General features: G+C 43.0%; 1 protein-coding gene across 5 annotated transcripts in view; it reads right to left on the bottom strand.

Annotated features, from left to right (window-relative positions):
- Nucleotides 1-19,908, bottom strand: part of MAPKAPK3 (MAPK activated protein kinase 3) — a 52,308-nt gene that overhangs the window by 10,251 nt on the left and 22,149 nt on the right. For all 5 annotated transcript variants that reach the window (XR_012765252.1, XM_075432836.1, XM_075432832.1 and 2 more), the window contains exons 3-6: nucleotides 5,198-5,337; nucleotides 4,118-4,182; nucleotides 1,893-1,972; nucleotides 31-157 (exon numbers count right to left, since the gene is read on the bottom strand). Coding sequence is in view for 4 of the 5 variants with exons in the window: in XM_075432836.1 (XP_075288951.1) it covers nucleotides 31-157; nucleotides 1,893-1,972; nucleotides 4,118-4,182; nucleotides 5,198-5,337 (412 nt within the window). In the remaining variant the exon portion in view is untranslated. The remainder of the gene's footprint in view (nucleotides 1-30; nucleotides 158-1,892; nucleotides 1,973-4,117; nucleotides 4,183-5,197; nucleotides 5,338-19,908) is intronic.

Genomic DNA, 19,908 nt, shown 5'->3' with positions numbered 1-19,908 from the left:
CACAAAAGAAATCTATCTCGGATAACTTACCCACGTAATAAGGAGTGTAACAGGGTGTCTGCAGTGCATTTTGTACAGTGGTTTCTTTGGCAAAGCCGAAGTCTGTGAGTTTGAGTACAGTATCCTTCTCTTTAGAAGTGTAAAGCAAGTTTTCAGGCTGAAAGACCACCAAGAGAAAGGATAAACTGGACAATGAAGAGATATCTCTAATCAGCTGAAAGGTCAAACCATTCCCACTTGCCTGGACGACCACCAGCATCTGGGTCTCCTTACTTCACTCACATCCCCACCATACTAAGCAGAAAGTTCCCTCCCAACACACGTGGCATTTTTGCTCAGGCTAAGGATCACTGTTCTTCTCAACGTAGTATTTAGGAGAACAAATCACAAGACTCTCATCGGGTCCAATGGGCCTCAAGTTTGGCTTCTTGAACCTCTCTCTAGTCCACTGCACTTACTAGGACTGTTCTGTGTGATCAGCACCAGTTGATCTGACAGCACTTTGCACTGCATTCAAGTAGCTGAGGTGGAAGACAAGAGAAGTCATCAGCCGAACTCTCTATGAGCAACCAATATAACTCCATCAGAATTAACTGATACACAGTTCCCTTCCTGCTCCCCACCTCCTCTGTCTCCCGAAGCCTAGTTAATTCCCCTCTGGCTCCATACTCCATAAAGGCTCTCCACAACCAGAAGTGGCACAGAGGGAAGTGCAAGCTCTTGCACACAAGAACAGGGACAACGGGTACATCTCCAGAATCTGCAGTTGTTTGAACTTGTTTTCCAGTTTCTCAGTCATAGAGAAGCTATGCCCTCTCTCATGCTCATGTTTAGGGACATACAGAAGGACAGACTTTGAAGAAAACAGGATTTAGGGTCTATTAAGCAATTTGAACCATTTCTGTGTTAGTTCACTGAGTGTGTGTAGGTGGTGTTTGGAGCGAAGTGCTTCAGTTTCTGTGCTAGTGACAGGCAATGGCACATAGCTCCACAGAATGACTGTTAAGTCATTCTCCAGTTCCTACCTAAGAACCCTCAAACATACCCCTCAGTGATACCAAGCAATGGCAGTTCTCCCTCCAGCAAAACACACAGAAGCATCTGTAGAAAATTCACAAACTCCGAACTGCAGAATCAATCAGATGCCCCAGTCTATCATGTGATCAGCTCTCCAGCACATTTCATCGCACTGCCGTATCACCATGCTAGAAACGCCTTGATGCAGCTATCTTGTCTTTGCTTACGCTGCGCACTTTACAGAATGAAACCAAAACACAATACTACAAACCCTGTCAAAGCTCTATGACAAGATCTGGGTATAAACTTTAGCTACTAAAACACACTGTTCCACAGGGTAGTAACCGAGACCTTCCCATTTTCCCGAATATTTACATATGCTATTAAAGTGGGTTGGATGCACGGAACTAGTATTATTCCTCTCATATATGCAGTTTCTCCTGTTTCTGAAGGGGGGTTTGGTGTTTGTTTGGGGTGTTGTTTGTTTGTTTACGCAAGTATGATTCTGAAAACAACTAATAACTGTCAAAAACTGCACACAGAGTTATAGCATCTAGTGTAAGTTCACTTCAGGCAGTATTATTTTCTTGTTAATTAACTGGATTGCAAGTTGGTAGTACCTCTTTAATTAACCATCTGACTATCACCAGCTGCTTCTGCATTCTGTACACAACTGGAAGGCATTACCACACATGAATATTCTGACCTCTGACTAGCTGCAAACTAGATGTGAACCGATCCCTTCTCACACTGGCAGAGGAACAGGAACACTCTGACCATCTGATTGTACTCCTAGTGCTATTCAACCCACCACTGCCCATTTATTTCTCTGCCTTATGCTCTTTTCTCCCTGTCCACACACCTTCAGGCCTCACCTTGACATCTCTATGGGCAATGTTCATGGAATGCAGATACTGGATGGCTGTTCCGATGTCTCTCATTATCTCAGAGGCCTCTATAAATACAATTTCAGAGAAAGGTCACATTAACATTCCCACTGTAACTCAGGGACATGCTTGGGAATGCTTATGACTTACAAACAGCTTGCTGGAATACAGGGCTAGCATCAAGACTAGAAAACCTAAAATTAGCCTTAACAGCTGTGTTTTGGTTTTGCAAGCAACCATACCCCCCAGTTCCCCGGCTGCTCAGCCCTCCTCCTGAGCCAGCACTGCAACCGAATGGTTGAGACTCCTGCTTTTTATGAGCTTGTAAATTTGTGCTTTAATTTGCTCACCAGAAAAGCAGCAAGAGCAGAGCAGGTATGCAAGCAACGTGCCAGACTGTGGAGAAAGGGGCCCCAACCAGGACATATCTCTGATTGGCCAGGACATGTCCTTGGTTTGTCCGAGACAGAAGTTTGACTTTCAGCTTCTAGTTCAGGGGTAATAGGAGGATCTAACAGATTTTCTAAAAATAGAGCAACATAACAATATAGTAATTTTAGGATAGGTTGCATCTTCATTCGTCACTGTCTTTAGACGTTTTTCCTCAGGAGAAACAAAATCAACAGTTCTATTCCGCAAAGCCCAACCTGCCACCTGTGAAATAATATATTTCTAAAATTTAACATAACCCCAGCAGGAAATTCCAGTGGTTGGTGAGCTGCCTTGCAACTGCAGTACTCCTGAAGTCTGGAAGAGTTCATTTACACAGGGAGAGGTTTCACAGCAGGAAGGAGTGACATTCCCATTGTACCAAGCAAGCATTATATTACATCTCCGCTGACAGGCAAACAGAATTAGAAACTTCAACCCGATCCTCTGTTTTCTGCACAGGCAGAAACCTCAGCTGCAGTAATGAGAGAGAAGGTAGAAATTCTTGTACTGTAAGCTGGAATCCTTTTTCACATGGCTTGACACTGAAATTACACAATCTTAGGCAAGGACAATGAGCAGGCAGAAACACTCCTCTCTGGGGAAAACCTTGTACAAGCTCCTCCTTCCTGGCCCAGGCCAAAAACCCTGGCTCCTAATGGGAAGTTGTGGCTGATACATAGCCAGTGAACCTGGGGAATCCAGTGGAACAGGGCTCGTTTCAAAGAATGAAGGTGCGTTTTTTGTTTAATGCTCCGAGATGATCTCTGAGTATGTATTTAGAATGTTATACAACAGTATTTAATGTAGAAAAAAATAATGTTTTTAGCAGAGTGGAGTCACTAATGATCATGGAACCAACTTCACTCATGGAATCTTGTCTTTTAGAGAGGAACAAATAAAGTTCCTGAAAATGGCTGTTTTCCCTACACAAGTCTCATACCACTTAAAGGATTCATCCTAGGCTAGGAAACACAGGATCAAAAAAAGCCTGGCCTCTATACCAGACTTCCAAAACAGTCACAGTAATTTACAAGCTCAGGTGTAAATTTTTCTTTTAATCATTTTGTCACAATGCTAGTTACAAACACTAGCATTTTTGCTCCTGAGCTGAAACCAGCTCTTGTCTGTTGTGAATGGGCAAGGAGAACCTGAGTGAAGCACACGTGTGGTACTCTGCAAATAATAAATAGCAAAGACAATGCCAAGACTATTCTATTGCAAGTTCTGTCACTGACTCACAGCAGGTCTTTAAACTTGCACACAGTCCCTATTACAGATGAGCAGCCTTGTTTACAGTGTGGCTAATAACACTTCCTTTCAAGCAGTACTTTAAAATCCTTGAATAAGAGATGTTTCATCAAATGTGATTTGTTCATTATATTCATCACCTAACAGTATAGATGTGCACAGTGATGCTGCTTGAGGGACAGCCAGCTGAGAAATCACAGCAGGAGCTGCACTGATTGTGTTAGAGGTAGTCTGGCAGGAGACCAGGGACTACAGTAACAGAGGCTGCAGTGGTTCAGAAATTAAGAAACTGAGCAAATTTGTATGAAGAATTTTCCTCTAAACCTTCCACATTGTGCCTGAACTTGGCCGATTCTGGTGATTTCTGATATTCAGGAACTTGTAAAAATAACTGTTTAATACAAACTTGGATAGAAAATTAAAAATTACAAACAAAAATAAAATCAAACTCCTGTAAGGGAACTAAGCAAGAGGACAGAGAAAGGGAAAACAAATCTTTCCCAAACTTTAAAATTAAACTTGTGATTTTTCACCTCTCTCAGTGAAAGCTTGGTCTCCTCTCTCCTGGATCCTACTGAACAGCTCTCCTCCTTCCATGCTGAAACAAAGAACACAAAAAACCCCAACCTTACATGAGCAGAAAAGATCAAATTAACACCTGACTGCGCATCCATATAATCACACAGAACCATGGCAGGAACAGATTAGAAGAGATTACAGGCTGCCTCCTAGGTCAATGCTTCCTAAACATCACATTCATTTGAATCAATGCACAAAGCCATTCTGATATGGAATAAAAAAGGCCAAAACAAGACCAAGGAGATTTGATGCTTTCAGTTTAATGCACGCTGTCACAAGGAACATGACACACATAGTTGGGAAGTCAGATATGCTGGCACTGCGAAGCTGACAGTCATCTTATTTTATGTAAGGGCTGGAGATGAAGAAATAAGAAAGAAGCAAGTAAAGATATAGAAAAGGATTATTAGAATCATAGAATTACTTAGGTTGGAAAAGACTTTTAACATTGTCAAGTCCAACTGTTAACCTAGCACTGCTAGGTCCACCTCTAAACTGTGTCCCTAAGCACCACATCTCACGTCTTTTAAATACCTCCAGGGATGGTGACTCAACCACTTCCCTGGGCAATGCTTGACATTAATTAGTCCCCAGTGAAGAAGACAGTAACTGTGGTATTATAGATCAAGGAGAGAACAGGAAAAGTTAAGAGCCAAAATAGTAGCAAAAAGGATCATGCCAGATCATAGGATTTACCTCTGAATTTGGAAGCCAATCATAATCAAGGTGCATCATATTTGTAGAGGCGTATCTTTTAAGATCTTATTAAATAGTCAATGCTTTAATGAAGACAGTTGTCATGGTGTACAAGGAAAATTTTCTAGTTAAGGTCCCTCATTCATCCACCGTACAAGTTGGCAAAGCAGCTACACCCTTCCCTACCAGTTCCATAAAGACAACAAAAGGTTTGCTGTGCAAACTAAAATTGTGCTGCTGAGAAAGCTCACCTAACTCTCATCTAACCCAACACATTCTCGCACTCCCTCCACCCCCTCAAAAAGTAATGCTTGGTGGGGACTGCTGCTGGTCCATACCATTCCATGACAATGAGGAGGCATCTCTTTCCATGATGTATATTCTCATAGACATCCAGGACATGGACAATGTGGGGACACCCTGATGCTCGCCAATGATATTCTACTTCCTGACGGGCTTTTGGGTTGTCATACAGGAGCTGTAAAGAAATAGGAGAGAGCAACGTCAGCGAGCCAGCATCATTCTGCTTCACATTGGCACCTACATGCATTTGAGCTCAAAGATGGTGGGGCAAAGCCTACTCTCGGCACCTTCTCCAGCCAAAGGATGCCAATTCATCACAAGGCTTCCACCATCTCCGAGCTCTCCAACTTCCTACATTGAGAAACACAAAAACAACTGGTCCCTTGGAACTGGAAGGACCCTCGAGTGGCAGTGAAGACAGATTTTGAAACTGAAATGGAGACAGACCTATCTCATGCACCTCTGGATAGGAAATAGCAATTTCTTCCCTACTTGTTTGCAGTACTTGCAAACAGAGAAGAATCCCTCTCCTAATGACATTAACCCTCCCACCTGCCTCCCAGCTGCTGGGAGAAGAAACTTTAAGGTGCAATGCAAATCGTTAAACTTTAATGAGATTTAAAACAATAAGGGCTTTTGCACTGACTCTGAATGTGCTTCTTAAATACTACACAAATTTCTGAGCCCATCAGGGTCAGAAAGGGACCTTCGTCTATCTAGATAATGGAGCTTCTTTTCTCTGCCACATGCAAGGCCAGTTTAAAGGCACTAATCTCTAGAAGGGAGGCAAGAGCTCATCTTTGCTGATCCTGCAACCTCGTACACAAGAAATGTGTCCCTTCCCATTTGAAGAACTGCTCTCTATCAGACTGTGTAACTGAGCTTTTGTTCAACAGGGGCACATTGCTGAATCATGCCTTTTCTTCTCTCCCTCGTCTCTCTAGACACCACTAACACTTTGTGAAAGAGACTCTTTACTGCACATTTATATGGTTCCTACACAATACAGCTGTGATCCAAGTTTGATACTTTATGCCCTATAGTAATAATCATTGTAATGACGGAGCAGCAACAAAACTGATGCAATATAAAGCACTGTTAAATGCACTGAAACAGAATAAAAATCAAAGAGCAATCACCTCTGATCTATTCCCCTTAGAAAAGGAATACAACAACTGTGGGGGACTGTTTTCAAACAGGCAAACAGTAAGTATCATTGCTGCACCATTAAGCCTTAGCCTGAAGCTCTTCTCACTCATGTTTGCTATCAGGTCCTAGTCAAAACACAACTGCATGATAATTGCTGAAAACAAGTATTAACATGTAACCTGTCATTAGGGTCCTATGAATCAGCCCAGGAAAACGAGATTGTGTCTCCATCCAGCTGCCAACTAAGGTACAAATGGTGTCAGAGGCACCACTCAGCACAGGGAAATGCACAATTTAAAGGCCACAGGAAGGCAGTTGCAAATTCTGGTTTCTTTATTGACTCCAATACAGACTATTTGCATCACTGGAAAAAAAAAGCTTACACTTCTTTGCTGCTTCAACATCCATTTCAGCAAAGCAGACCCAGTGACATGGCAGGAAAGGCCTGTAACACTTGACGAAATGCTGGGAAGCGCTCGGGAACCACTGGACAGAAGGTAAGAGGCTTCTCTTCTTTTCCAGGCTGGGAATAGGAAAAGGGTGACAAGCACTCCTCTGCCAAGTGCACATTTTCATACTTTTGTGAAGCCCAAAGAGGCTGCAGGAGGGGACGAGTGGCCTGAGGAAGGCTGCTGGCTCCTTAGCTGAAAGGGCAGACAGCCTCACCACCGTGACCGCCCTCCAGGCTCCCCCAGCTCCGCTCCAAAGGCTCCAGCATGACACCATAATTTCAGTGGTCCAAGGAGCTGAAGAAGCTTTCTTGCAGAGTTCAATGCCCTCGCAGCCAACCTACTTCTTCCACAGCTGTCATTCTGCACCCAAAGCACACCCTTTTGAGATCACTAACCATCCGCCTCTTCCTTCCTGCTCCAGCCTGGCTATGGCCTGATTTCCAACACAAATAACTTGCTAAAGAAAGAGATGGCTCCAATTTGGACAAAAAGCCCATTAGCGAGTCCAAGTGCAGTTGCTTTACTTCTTTCAGCCATCAGACCATTCAGGGGCTTTTCCTTCACAGCCACTGTGTTCTAGCTCAGCAGGAGTGTCTATCAGCATTTTCCCTTCTGCCTTTCTGATTTTGGGCTGTTGCCTAGCGGTCTCTTTAAAAGTTCATTAAATTACATGTGCAACAATAAAGCCAAAACACCCTCAGGACTAACCAGGCCATTTAGGAAAGCATTACAGGTTTACTGCTTGGATATTACTGGATTAATGCCACTTCTGAGCAGGACGCTTCAAAAACCTTCTCACCTATCCTGTGCTACTAATCAGACATAACCGTTCTCTTCACTAATGTTAACTGCACTATGATCTGTGTATCTTGTGCTTGCACAGTGTGCAGAGATGTTGTTTTTCATGTTTGTACCAAGTGCTTATGAAAATTGTTTCACAGAATTGAATTCTCGCTCTCTGTAGAGCTTTTACAAGGCGTTTCGATACGCACAATGATGCTGCAGTTTTTCTCCACCCCTACAAGTAAGTTTCATATATTCCTTAGTGCCAAGCTTGAATGTACTCATGTCAAGATGACACCTGGAGAAGCAGAGAAAAGGAAATGCAAAAATAAAGAGCAGATACACATACCAAGCAACATCTGATATATCAACCGTTAACCTTTGGATTTCTGCCTCTGAGCCTTAAAAAGAACTTAAATCTTTCCCTTATGTCTAAAACTGGAAGCCATAACTATACCTTTTAAGTCATCTTAGAGACGCAGACACCTGTAAAATGAAAGCCAGGCAGGGTTGAAAGCACCAATTTCTACAAAATTTAGGTGATTATTTAAAAACCCAGACTGAAATTCCAGGCGTATGGTTAAATCTAACAGACTTACAAAAAACATAAGTAGACATTCTGCCATCTTCCTGAGCCTGAAAGCGACTGTGCTTCTATTGCTGCAATAGCTTTGATAAGACTACGACCAGGATCCCCTGACATTCTAGAAAAGCGCAGAGGTAGTTGTGAACAACCCTAGAGTTTCAGATAAGTTTTCCAGCACTGCTGGTTCGTGTTGATTTGAGGAAAGAGCAGCTTTGTCAAACAGTATCAGCTCAAGGAGCCCCCAGTCATCTCCCCAGAGTTCCCACACAGTTCAGGCAAGTCATGGCTTGTCACAGTGGGCTGTGGGCAGGATCATGAACCAACCTATATTCAAAACTAGACAAACCCAAGAAACATGCCCCATCTCCCAGTTTTTCAGAAAGCCAGATCAGTGGATGCCCATGTGTGTGGTCAGGCAACAGTCTGGAACAGGAGCTGCACAGCAGAAAACTGTATTTTTCCTGGAGCTCTGCATTACCAAACCACTGCCTAAAAGAAGCAGATGAAGCAAGTATTAACAATTATTCACAGGGAGATCATCAAAAAGAGGGGTGATGGAAGGCAAGAAAGTACAAGACCTCTAGAGCCCTAACCCCTAGCGATTCACACTACTCTTCTCGGTATCTGAAGAAGCTGGAGAGGGAAGGGAGCTGCACCATGGGGCACGCTCTGCCTGTTTCGGAGGAACAACAGCGCAGATGTCAGCAGACACTCCAGGATGCCCTGCTAATTCAGGACTTGGTGGTGGAAGGAGGCCTGAACATTAAATTCTGGGGTGATGGCCTAACTCAGGTTAGCAAGCGCCTGCAAAACAAAACAAATTCTAAACTGCAGCTTGGAAGGCCAGCTCTGTGAAATCTCTCCCTGTGCAGAATTTCTTGATAGAAAAAAAAAAAAAAAAGGAGACTAGAAAGTGACACGGTATCTTCTAACTGCTTTTCCATCGATTCAGTGTTGTGTAAGCAAGGAAGGATAGCAGTAACCCTCATACCTTAATGGGCTGATCTATACAGGAAATAGCCTTCTAAGGTCTCCAGGGAGTGGGAAGTGATGTTCTGGACGCTGAAATTGTAACAACACAGAGAGAAGATACCCATGGGCACAGGCATGAAACAGGCTGAGGACAGGAAGCAATGACTTCTTTATTACTGTCTCTTTAATACGCAGTAGCAGATTACACAGATTACTATTACACCTGCTATCTGTTCCCTACATAGGGGATTAAGGCTCTCACATATGCTTTTTTTTAAATTTTATTTTAAACTTCAGCAATTCCTGCTAGTTCCAAACAATTGCAGTGCTTGGATTATACCTGTTACAGGCTCAATTCTCATCTACTGCACATGCCATGTTAAAGCAGCATCTGACACTGTAACCATCTTTTACTTACTTGCACCAACTCCAGAATCCAAACTCTGCTTCAACAGACAAAACAGTTTTATAATCTCTGTGCTATCTTCCTCACAACAAGGCTTCCCATTATTGAAACAGAAATGAGACCAGCAGAAACTTTCAGTCCTAGAGGTTCTCAATGTGTAATATTGGTATATCAGCACTTAAATATAGCTTTATTTATTTTTCTAGCAAGGAAAGAAAACTCTCTGCTCAGGCGTAAGTGGGTAAATGTCTAACTTCGTTTTCTTTCCTCTTTGGATGTAGCTGTTACAAAAATGCTGAATCCTACAAATAAGCCTTGGAATCTAAATTCACGCGGATGCACAGAAACTAACACCATTTGCTGCAGAGCGGCTCTTCCAGTCGTTCTTTATTCAAGTGGGGTTGATAGCAAAAGGAGGCTTGAATAATGTTTCTTTCATCTCCTCCCTCCCCTGTGCTACAAAAAAGAGGGAGGAAAGAAGAAAAAAGAGCTATCACTAGCTTTGGACATTTTGTCTTTTATTACATCCTGATTATTTGCACTACATCTATTAATTCAATGTTAACAATCTTTATCTGTTTCCAGAGCTCTTCATAAGGGATAAAGCCATCCTTTGTGTTAGAACGCTGAAGGAATTGAAATTATCAAGGTTTTCTTCTTCACGCATCAGCACTGCCAGTCAGTCAAACTGCAGCAAGAAGCATGTGCCTTTTTGCAATGGCAGCCCAGCAAGCAAGGAAATCCACACATGCAAATCTCAGAGAAAGCATTGAATTTTTTTCTTAAAATAAAAAGTTGTACACATTTCTGCTCAAATTATTTAGTACTGAAGCAGTCTATAGACAAGACAGAAAACCAGAGTAGGCACATGTGGGTCATCACTAAATCTTTCGCCTTTCTGCTTTTATTTAAAATTCAGTTTAGGTTTTTAGAAATTAAATCTGCTTGGAGGCTTCAATGAAACAAACTATCACGCTGATATCTGCAGAGCTGGCTAAGCTGCTACCACAGTTGGCGTTAAATGGCATTTCCATCAGTGCTCAGGTAGACAGCCAGTCCCAGAGGTGGGCTTCTCCAAGTTAATAATAGAGCACAGTCGAGTAACACGATTTTGCAACACTCCTGTCTGGGGTATCTAATCCTTTCACTCAACCTACTGTGTATCAGGGTTTTACTGTCCATGCTGAGGGACCCTTCTCTATCCACCTCTTCTCTCCAGCCTTCCAATCTCTGTTCAGCTTATCTTTTGAAATGGCAAAAGCTACAACAGATCTTTGGTATCTTGCCAGCGTAAGTGAGAACGAAGAGGACTCAGAGGACTGCTTGCATGTCGTAGCAGTGTCACACTCTGAAACCAATTTCCTGCTGACACACAAGGCTTCAAATTTCTTAAGCACATGTTTTAATGGGAAAACAGGAGGAAAGAGTAGAATGGACAACGATAAAAAGGACAGGTTAACAGAGAGATGTGCTCTTTTGTAAGAGTGTGCATTGGACGTACAGCAAATCTGCAGAAGAATTTAGCTCTCCAAGCACTCCTGCTCCCCATCCCCAGAGAGTGCACACCACCAAAGCTCCAAGTCTCTCTGCTGCAGTGAAGTGGTGAGGTTCTGAATTTTACTTATTGTAGCAGTATTCAAATCACCACCAGGCACTCGATGTGACTCCACAACCTGAGGTAAATAAATGAGACATACCACTACTAATTCTCTAATTACACATGCATCTAGCCATTCACTCTGCAAAGGTCAACTGTCTTTGTTCATAAATGTTAGTGGAGATAAGGCAAATACAACTGAAATGGCAAAGCAGTGTGCCAGTATACATTTCAAAGGTATCCCCTTGCACACGCAAAGTTACCATAAAAGGCAGGCACAAAAATGAGCAAAAAATGCCCATGGGGAAAAGCTACTCTCCTGATAAATACTCTGATAATATTACATGAAACTATTTGAATTGCAGTGCCAAAAGCATGTGACTATACATTCAATGCTATGGGGTATATATAGATTTAAATAAAAAGCATGCTATGCGTTTTGCTACATACATAAAATTACGAAGTAATCTTACTAATTTTTCTGCAAGTGCAATACTGCTCTTGCTCTGCTGCTGTGTGGATGGAAAAATAATTCTTACTGGCACCTTAAGATTCCAGTTATACTCAGTTGTGACAGGCTACAAACCAGCGACACACGGCTTCTATTTTATTCAAAATATTGCAATTGTATTTTAGAAGAAAAAAAAATCACCAACAGCTACTAACATGCTGTTACCAGACAAGAACATCCTCAAATGCTTGTTCATACAAGAAGGCCTAGAGATCAGCTCCTCTCCCTACCTTCTCCTTATGACAATTTTTACCACAAAACACTGCTGTTTGGCCAGCACAGACAACCACATTCAATACCTGCAGTCAGTATTCAGCATCTGGGGGGACCTGCTGCAAATCCCTTTTCGAAATGCAGACACACCACAAAACATTCTTTCTTTCCTTGATTCTTTAGTATGCATATTACAACCATCTCAGTAACTGGGAAGTGCTCTAGAGGTCTTTCCACCCTTCGTTTTAAAATCTTCTCTTTCTCCAGGGATAGGCAGAAATGCAGGACAAATAGGCAAGCCACAGGATTTGTGCTCACACTCTGAACTTCAGTGTCTGAACTTCGGCCTGTAGGACCTTGATATGGCTTTGCTCTGTGCTGAGATGCTTTTCACCACCAAAACCGTCGTCTCCTTCCTCAGAGCAGGGTTTTGACTGCAATGCCCGCATGCACACAGAGCAGGACACCTAGCAGCTGTGGCACCTAAAATGCAGGGTGTTCGGCCTGACGCGTCAACATTGCTCTGCCTACAGCGTACTCAGGCTACCAGCATAATGCCATATTTTCCAAAACCTCATATGGCACGAATACCTACAATAAATCGGGACTGCGATTAAAAAAAACTAATCTGTAGCTCTACCACTATTTTTACTCCTCTTAAATTTCTGAGCTGAGGAAAAGGAAATCTAAAATCTGAGCTGAAAATTATGACACTTTGTAGTTTCACTCTACTGCCTGATATGAGGTTTGCCTTTGAAAAGATAAAAAGAGGGGAAAAAAAAACCTCTACAAAAATTTCACTCCTGCCAGCTATGAGTTCATAAATTCTGATAACAAGGATTCAGGTGACTTGACTTCAGTAATTCATATATCTCAACCCTCGGCTGGTCAAAAGTAATAGAGCTTGCTTGTGAAACTTTGCAGTTTAAGAAAAATCCAGCAATACAAAATGCCGTGGCACCTTGTCAGATGACGAGCCCATCAAACTTTCCCTCTGCTTTCACTTTAGCTACTTGTAGAACACCAGAACAAATTCAACTCTATAATCTTGATCATCTAGGAGTCTAATACCTTCATATGCTTGAATCAAAGCATACAAAAGATCACTTAAAACTTTGAGACATACACTATGGCCAACAGTTTTGCTACACTGCAACAGTGTGTCATTTCCCACACTGAGGACACATCTTGCCTGTCAGCACTGTCTTCGGGGCCAGTCTGAGACCAATACACAGATTTCCACAAGAACTATGGCCATCACAAAATAAAGTTGCCTTTTTTTTTTTTTATTAAGTGCCAGCTGTATTTCCTTACCTTTGCCTTTCTCCTGTGCAGTGGCTGTGATGCAGTACTACCTCCAAAAAACATACTAGCACTTTTCAAGGGCACGAAACGGGATGGAATGTGTGCCTGCCAAGATGTGACCTTCTCAAACGCTTCCCAATATTGACAGCCACAGTTGCTAAGTTGCTTTTTAACCACCCCTATCCCCTCCTCAATAATAAATATGACGTTCTTGTTGTATACAGTCTTACAATTTGTTTTTCTTCAAAAAACACTGCAACCACAAAACTCCCAAACAACATACCTATTTACTCTAGTAGGAATAGCCATTGTACCCTACACACATTTTTCCATAGGAAGAAAGGGAAAGAGCAAACATCACGGATGTTATTCAGAGTGCTTAATGCCCATTTCAGTGCTAACCGCCATGAAACCCATCTGCACAGCTGTGTGGGACAGCAGGACAACATTAGTGAGGCATGGCACGCCTCTGTTGGAGCAGGATGTGGCAGAAGGCACAGATCAGAAAAAAGAAGTACTGAGAAGATCCAAGTCTGATGTTCCCCTTCCTAGTCTTCATGCTAGTAAGCGGTATCAGAATTAACACAGAAGCGATAATACTGAACAAGGTAAAACAAACACTAGCAACATGTTTAATCTCATTAACCACAGACAACAGTAGCTCCAAGAGGAACCTGTGCTGCCCCCCGGCCTTTCTCTATATTTCTTGCATGTATGACTACAGTCATGAACATTAAATCACCCAAGAACTCCAGCAAGCATTTGACATCCGTCCCCAATACACAGAGGCTCTTCGTGGTGCATGCTGGATTCATGCTGTAGGCATTTTCCACGCACCTACCTGTCTTTTTACTCTGCTCTGCACCCCGGCCCCATTTTTTGACAGTTAATACCTTAATGAGCTTCCTGCGGCAACTGCAGCTATGTTCTTCTCTACTGCCCCACCATTTGGCAGCAGAGTTCAGAATGAAGATACCGTCCTCTCATACCACTGCCCACACACCTAAACTCCCTGTTAGCTGACTTCCCCTCCCCTTGTACATGAATTGAACATTGTCATTCATGCATGCAAAGCTTGGCAATATGCCACCCCAGGCCAGTTCTTTCTCATATATTGCTGTTCTTCCTCTTCTTTCACCTTGCCTTTCTCTACAGCCACATCTGTGCTTTCACATCACCTACCAGGCCAAGCAGTGTCTCTCTCTTCTGCAGCACCATTTCTCTCAAATATTCCTACATCACCCAAACACAAGAACCCAGAAATAAAGAGAACTCTCAAATCTTCCTTCTCCCATTCCACAGGGCTCATCTACTTCTTTTAAGCATTAACTTAGGGGCAGACTTGCTATATCCCAGACATCATTGGCACTGTACCATATACGCCTCACATAAGAGCTACTGAGATTTCACCCAGTTCTTGGGGCTATAACTGGAGTCGCTCTGGCCAGCGTAATGTGAAACATTCACTGCTGAAAGCTGTCACCTGTGGCAACTTGATTTGTCTTCAAAATAAAACAAAGCCCTAAAAACTTCAGCAATGACATCTGTAAGATTTCTCTAGTGCTTCAAACCACTGCTATATATGTTTTCACACTCATGTTTGTGCAAGCTCTACTGTTGGCATTTTCAAGCAAAGATCTGTATCTATTTCTCAGTCATAACTCCGTAGATACCTCAGTGGCTGATGGATTAAAGGTCCATCAGGCATGAAGAACTGCTTATTGTGTACAGCAAAGAGATGACAGAGAATAGGGTTACTGTGAATAGAAACAAAACCCTGCAGCATTCAGCAGAGCCTAGAAATGCAAAGGAAGCCATTAGGAGAAAGAGAAAAGTAAATTGCTCTCCGAAGACTTCTTGTGCTTATTTTGCCTGAATATATATTCTAAAGCCAAGTAAATTATTACATAGGAAAGGAAAGAAAAGAAATAAATCGGGGGAAGGGGGAATTCAACAGATGGAGTCAACATAAGCAAGTGACAGTGCAGTAAAACTGTTATTTATGTTGCAATTCTCATTGATTCATTTTACTCGGTGCACTAGCTTAGCCACCCAGGGTTACAGCTCCGCTTCGCCAGAACGGCTTCAGAATCTAGCAATCAAAACCATGACTTTTCTCCTGAGACCCACAGCACACTCCTGGAGCAGCTAATGTCGTACAGTACTCACTACCTGAAGTGCTCTTTAACATCCAGGACGCTGGAAAACACACATTTCCCAGAACACAACTGGGAGCTGCCAGTTCATACACAGCCTAACAGTCCTTCACAGTTCCTTTCAGAAACCTTCAAGAAACACCATGCAAGCTGCCTTTAAGGAAGATCCCCTCACCACTTAAATGCCCCATCCTTCTAATCCAACCCCTGCCCGAGCCACAGCTGCCCTTCTTCATCCAAACCTGCTTAGTTATCTGCCCAGCCCATCCAGCCTCCCACCTCACCTGGGTGAGCACCAGATCCCTGGAGGCTCCCCTTCAATAGCCGAGCACTTCTGCTAGCCCCCAACGAGGCACTGCTCCCAGACACTCCAGGCAAGCAGACCTTATTTCCCCTAAACTCCAGAGGGCAGGGAACATCTTTCCATTTTGCTGCCCACTTTCTTTCAGTTTTTAGCCACCTTGCCTCCCTCTAAATATTTTCCCTATACCAGGATATGCTGTGGAGTGAGAGGTGGGAGTAGAGGGCTCCCTCCTCAACATCCCTGTTCCATTTCTTTGATAGATGTCAGAGAACTGCTTCAAATTCCCTGTGACCAGATGACAGAAGCAGTCAGACAGCACAAAGGTAGAACAGAGCAGCTTAAATGAAAGAGTATTTTTTTGCCCAAATCACGAGCATTTCTTTCACATCCTGAATAGATTTCCTCTCCACTCTTGCGTTGTGTTGGCTGCCTCATGACTACACATGCAAAAGGAACAGGAGGAGGATCCCAAGAATATTTGGAAGCCTAATGTTTTGATATCTCAGCTAAAACAGCACCATGCTGAGGACTGCACAGGGGTCAGAAAAATGAGACGTAGCAAAAGCACTGCTGCACAAAAATAATTCCAGGTATTTCAATCCTTTTCATCTTTCCACACTGAACCATTCATCCATTTCCCTCTCTTAAGACACTGTCCCTTCCCGCCCTCTCCCTGCAGCAGTATCTGCTTGTGGTACACTGCAATGCTGGCTCATTTCCACAAGTCAGTGTGCCTGAAAGAGAGAAGTCTGGGCTGGAGGAAGGAGGAGGAGGGAGTGAGAAAGCTGGGGCAACGGTTAAAAGAAACTCAGAAGATCTTTCTGGCCTAAAGTCACCTGCCCGATTCCAACTAACATTAGTACCACGAAAACAGCTGCCCCATGAAAGTGCTAATGACTTCTGCGGTGATGACTTCATGGAAGCCATGTGCCATCTGGTATCATTCTCCTAGACGTGACACATCAGGGAATCAGGAAAACATACTCGCGCTAAAGCCATGTTAACAGAGAAACAGATTGTCCGAGCTGTGCAGCTGCTGGTCTCTCAACAGAGCTGATTCAACACTCCACGGCAGGCAGTGGCAAGGGGAGAAGGCACTCAGCCATGACGCTCTTCCTATCAGTCGGGAAGGCAGATCCCCAAGTGGAGACAGGAAGGGTAAGGGAAATTTGCAGATTTTGAACATCATGCAGCACTCCATAAGACCTGGATGATACCTGCTTAATATGCAGGATTTTGTCCAAGACCTGTCAGGTGGTGGTAATTTCAACTTTCATGGGTTAATCCTTCTCCTATCATCAAAAATACGGCCACAAAACACTTATCCAAGCACTGGCCGCTTTGAAAATCTTTAGAAACCATCTCTTGGTTTGTCTTCACCATTTGATAATCCTGTGTGATAAGATGAAGGACTCCTCCTTATCCAGCTATTTGTCCAAATTCACAGGCACACTTGTGACCCTCCTGCCCCCCATTCGTTACTAATGGAAGGTATAAGGGCTACTCACAACCAGCAAGAGACCAGCTCTGAAGCGCACCTCAGCACCGCAAGCTTCTGGACTCCTGCTCTGAGTGAGGGAGGAGAATCCCTGAAGGCCCGGTGAAAGAACATCAAGATGATATATCGTTCTCATCACACAACTATGCAGTACATGCTCAACCGGGTCAAACGTGACCACTTTCAAAACACTTAATACTAAATGATGATACCAACTACTGCAGAATCTGAAGACATTTTTCAAACCTTAACTTACCAAACCTTAAAGCTCCTGAAGTCTCGGTTTCTTCTCAGCATTGACTATTCTAAACTAAGAAGCTGTGATATTTTGAACATGGGGGTGTGCTCTGCCAGAATTCATAATTATCCATCACTAGCTGTATCTCCAACTGCAAGATTAGAACAATTTTAATCAAAACTGAAGGCTTCCACATAAAAACACACAACAGATTGGTAGAAAAGCATTCTTAGGTCCTGGACAGAACTGCCATTCAAAACCACCAAGAGACCCTGCGTTTACATACCAAATAACCAACAGCTGATTTGCCTGTTAAGTCTGGGTGCAGAAATTCACTTCCAGATCCTTGCTCTGCCTGAATTAGATCAGGGTCTTCCACTTCACTACCGGAGTCCTTACAGCTCTTTTGGAGAACTCTTTGCATGTCTACAGTGTGCTATGCCTCCCAGTTCCCACTACTGAAACACAAGTTAGCAAAGTAGGAACAGAGCCCTGAATTTCTCAGACCCCATCTGAGTGGGAACCACTGTGTTTTCGGATGGGTATGGCTATTCTCATTTCTCGTAAGGAGTTTTAAAAGTTCCTGGGTGTTTCTAAATGTGGGGAATACAAATTTTTCTATCTGATAAAGTTTTTGTGCAGTCAAAATACAATTTCCTGTTCAGTTTTAAGGGAGGTATTTCGAAAATCAATTGTCACAAAAGAAAGGAAAAGGGAAGCCCTAGAAAGAAAGCCTCCTTGGGGACACATGCACTCATTGCATGCAGCACGAGGGGGATTCAGGACAGAGTCTGAGAAAACAGGATACCTCTAAGACAAATTTTATGAATGCTGGCAAACTGGCAAACTGCACACCAGGACTCTCACAGGGTCTCTGGGGGATGCCACGCAATAGCTGCATTTAGTTTCTAGAACACACACTGACACAGCAAGCACTACTGGAAAAAACATTGCTCATTTCCCAAAGGGCTGTTTCATAAATACCTATGCCCGTTTCGCTCATTTATTCCTGGGAGCCTTAGGTGAAAAGACCACATGAACTTGGGACCTGGAATATGAAAGCGAAGCCTTTTCACAACTCTGCAGCTTGCTTACCAAGGCAATTTCTAATAAAGAGTGTTTCAGCCTCTCTATCAGAAAGAAAAATTCCCTTTCCTTTTGAGAAAGATGGAATAAGGATTGGCTGCAGAAGCATGACTGAAGCCTGGATGCTTACTCAAATGACTAAGTGCACATTTTTTGTGACCCCAATTCTGGTTACACCACAATAGCACCGAGGACAAAAAAAGCAACTAACCTTATTCATAGGTTCAGTATAGCTAAAGAGAGACCCAGGCTCACCCACAAGTTACAAATCTGATGACACGTTATAAAGCATGCAGCTTCAGATTTGAACAGGGCAATTATTTAGCAAAGCTAAACTAAACAAAAAACCATTCCAAGAATGTGTATCAAATGAAGCGGCCAACAGAGCTCACCATCCTTCTTTAGAGACACCTCTGGAAACTTGGAATTGTGACATTTGGCCACAACCCATAACCCCACCTCTCAGCCTGCCCTAAAAGGGTCTGTCGGCAACGTTTAAAGCCACCCAGCCTCCAAGTCTTTGGAAGTCTGTAAATAAACACTACCCCACCTTGAGCTCTGTTCCCCTTGACATCCCTGCAGGCCTTGGCCACAATCCCCTGCTGTTTTTCAATACATGCAGTAGCTTTGTTCTCTCCTAGACACAGCCATCCAGTTGTCTTACATACGATGCAAAAGGTATACAACCCAACAAATGTCTGGTAGAAGCCAAAGAGAGAAAGATAATTAAATCCCAGGATCCAGCAGTGGCAGTTTAAGGTGAACTTTAAAGGTTTTATCCTGCAAAGATACTATCAAATTTAAAGATCAGAGCTTTGGAAATTATAAATGCCCTGTAGCATTGTAGATTCTTGCACTACTCCTCAGTCCAGATTTCATCTAGGCCATATTTGATAACAACATCTCCTTCGACTACGCAAACCTTCCAAAAAACACTTGTTGCTGCCTGTCCCAAAATTTAGGACGCCCAGTCAATAGTCACATTCCTCTTCCCACCTTTGCTGATCTCCGTACTGTTAGCCTGTAAATAGTGTTGCCATAGATTTCCTTATTATCAATAATCTGTTGTGTTCAGTGTGTGTTTATTATTTACCGTAACTTTAGCTCAGATATTCTGTTTTTTTTATTTGGGTAAAGCTAGCACAGAAGCTCGCTGTGGTAGTCCTTCCAATTTAACACACGAAAGAAAGCAGACACCACATGCATAACCCTGTGCCTTCCCTCCCTCTGTCCTAGCCTGTGTGGAGCCTCCTGTCGCTCCCGCAATACCCTAATACGGGCTCTTCTCACTGTTCAGAATATGTAGAGCTACAGATTTAAAAACTCCAAGCGCTGTTTGGATTTTTCAGATACATTAATATTATTCTACATAGCTAAGCTGTCAAAGCCATGCCACTAAAAATTAAAAGGGAAAATGCAGCCTGTGTAGCTTATCTTCTCACCAGGACCATTTGCAGTGCTTGTTGTAACCACTACACACACCTAGAAGC

Source organism: Opisthocomus hoazin, chromosome 11 (genome assembly GCF_030867145.1).
Source record: "Opisthocomus hoazin isolate bOpiHoa1 chromosome 11, bOpiHoa1.hap1, whole genome shotgun sequence".
Lineage (NCBI taxonomy): Eukaryota > Metazoa > Chordata > Aves > Opisthocomiformes > Opisthocomidae > Opisthocomus > Opisthocomus hoazin.
This window is presented reverse-complemented; position numbering and strand designations above follow the sequence as displayed.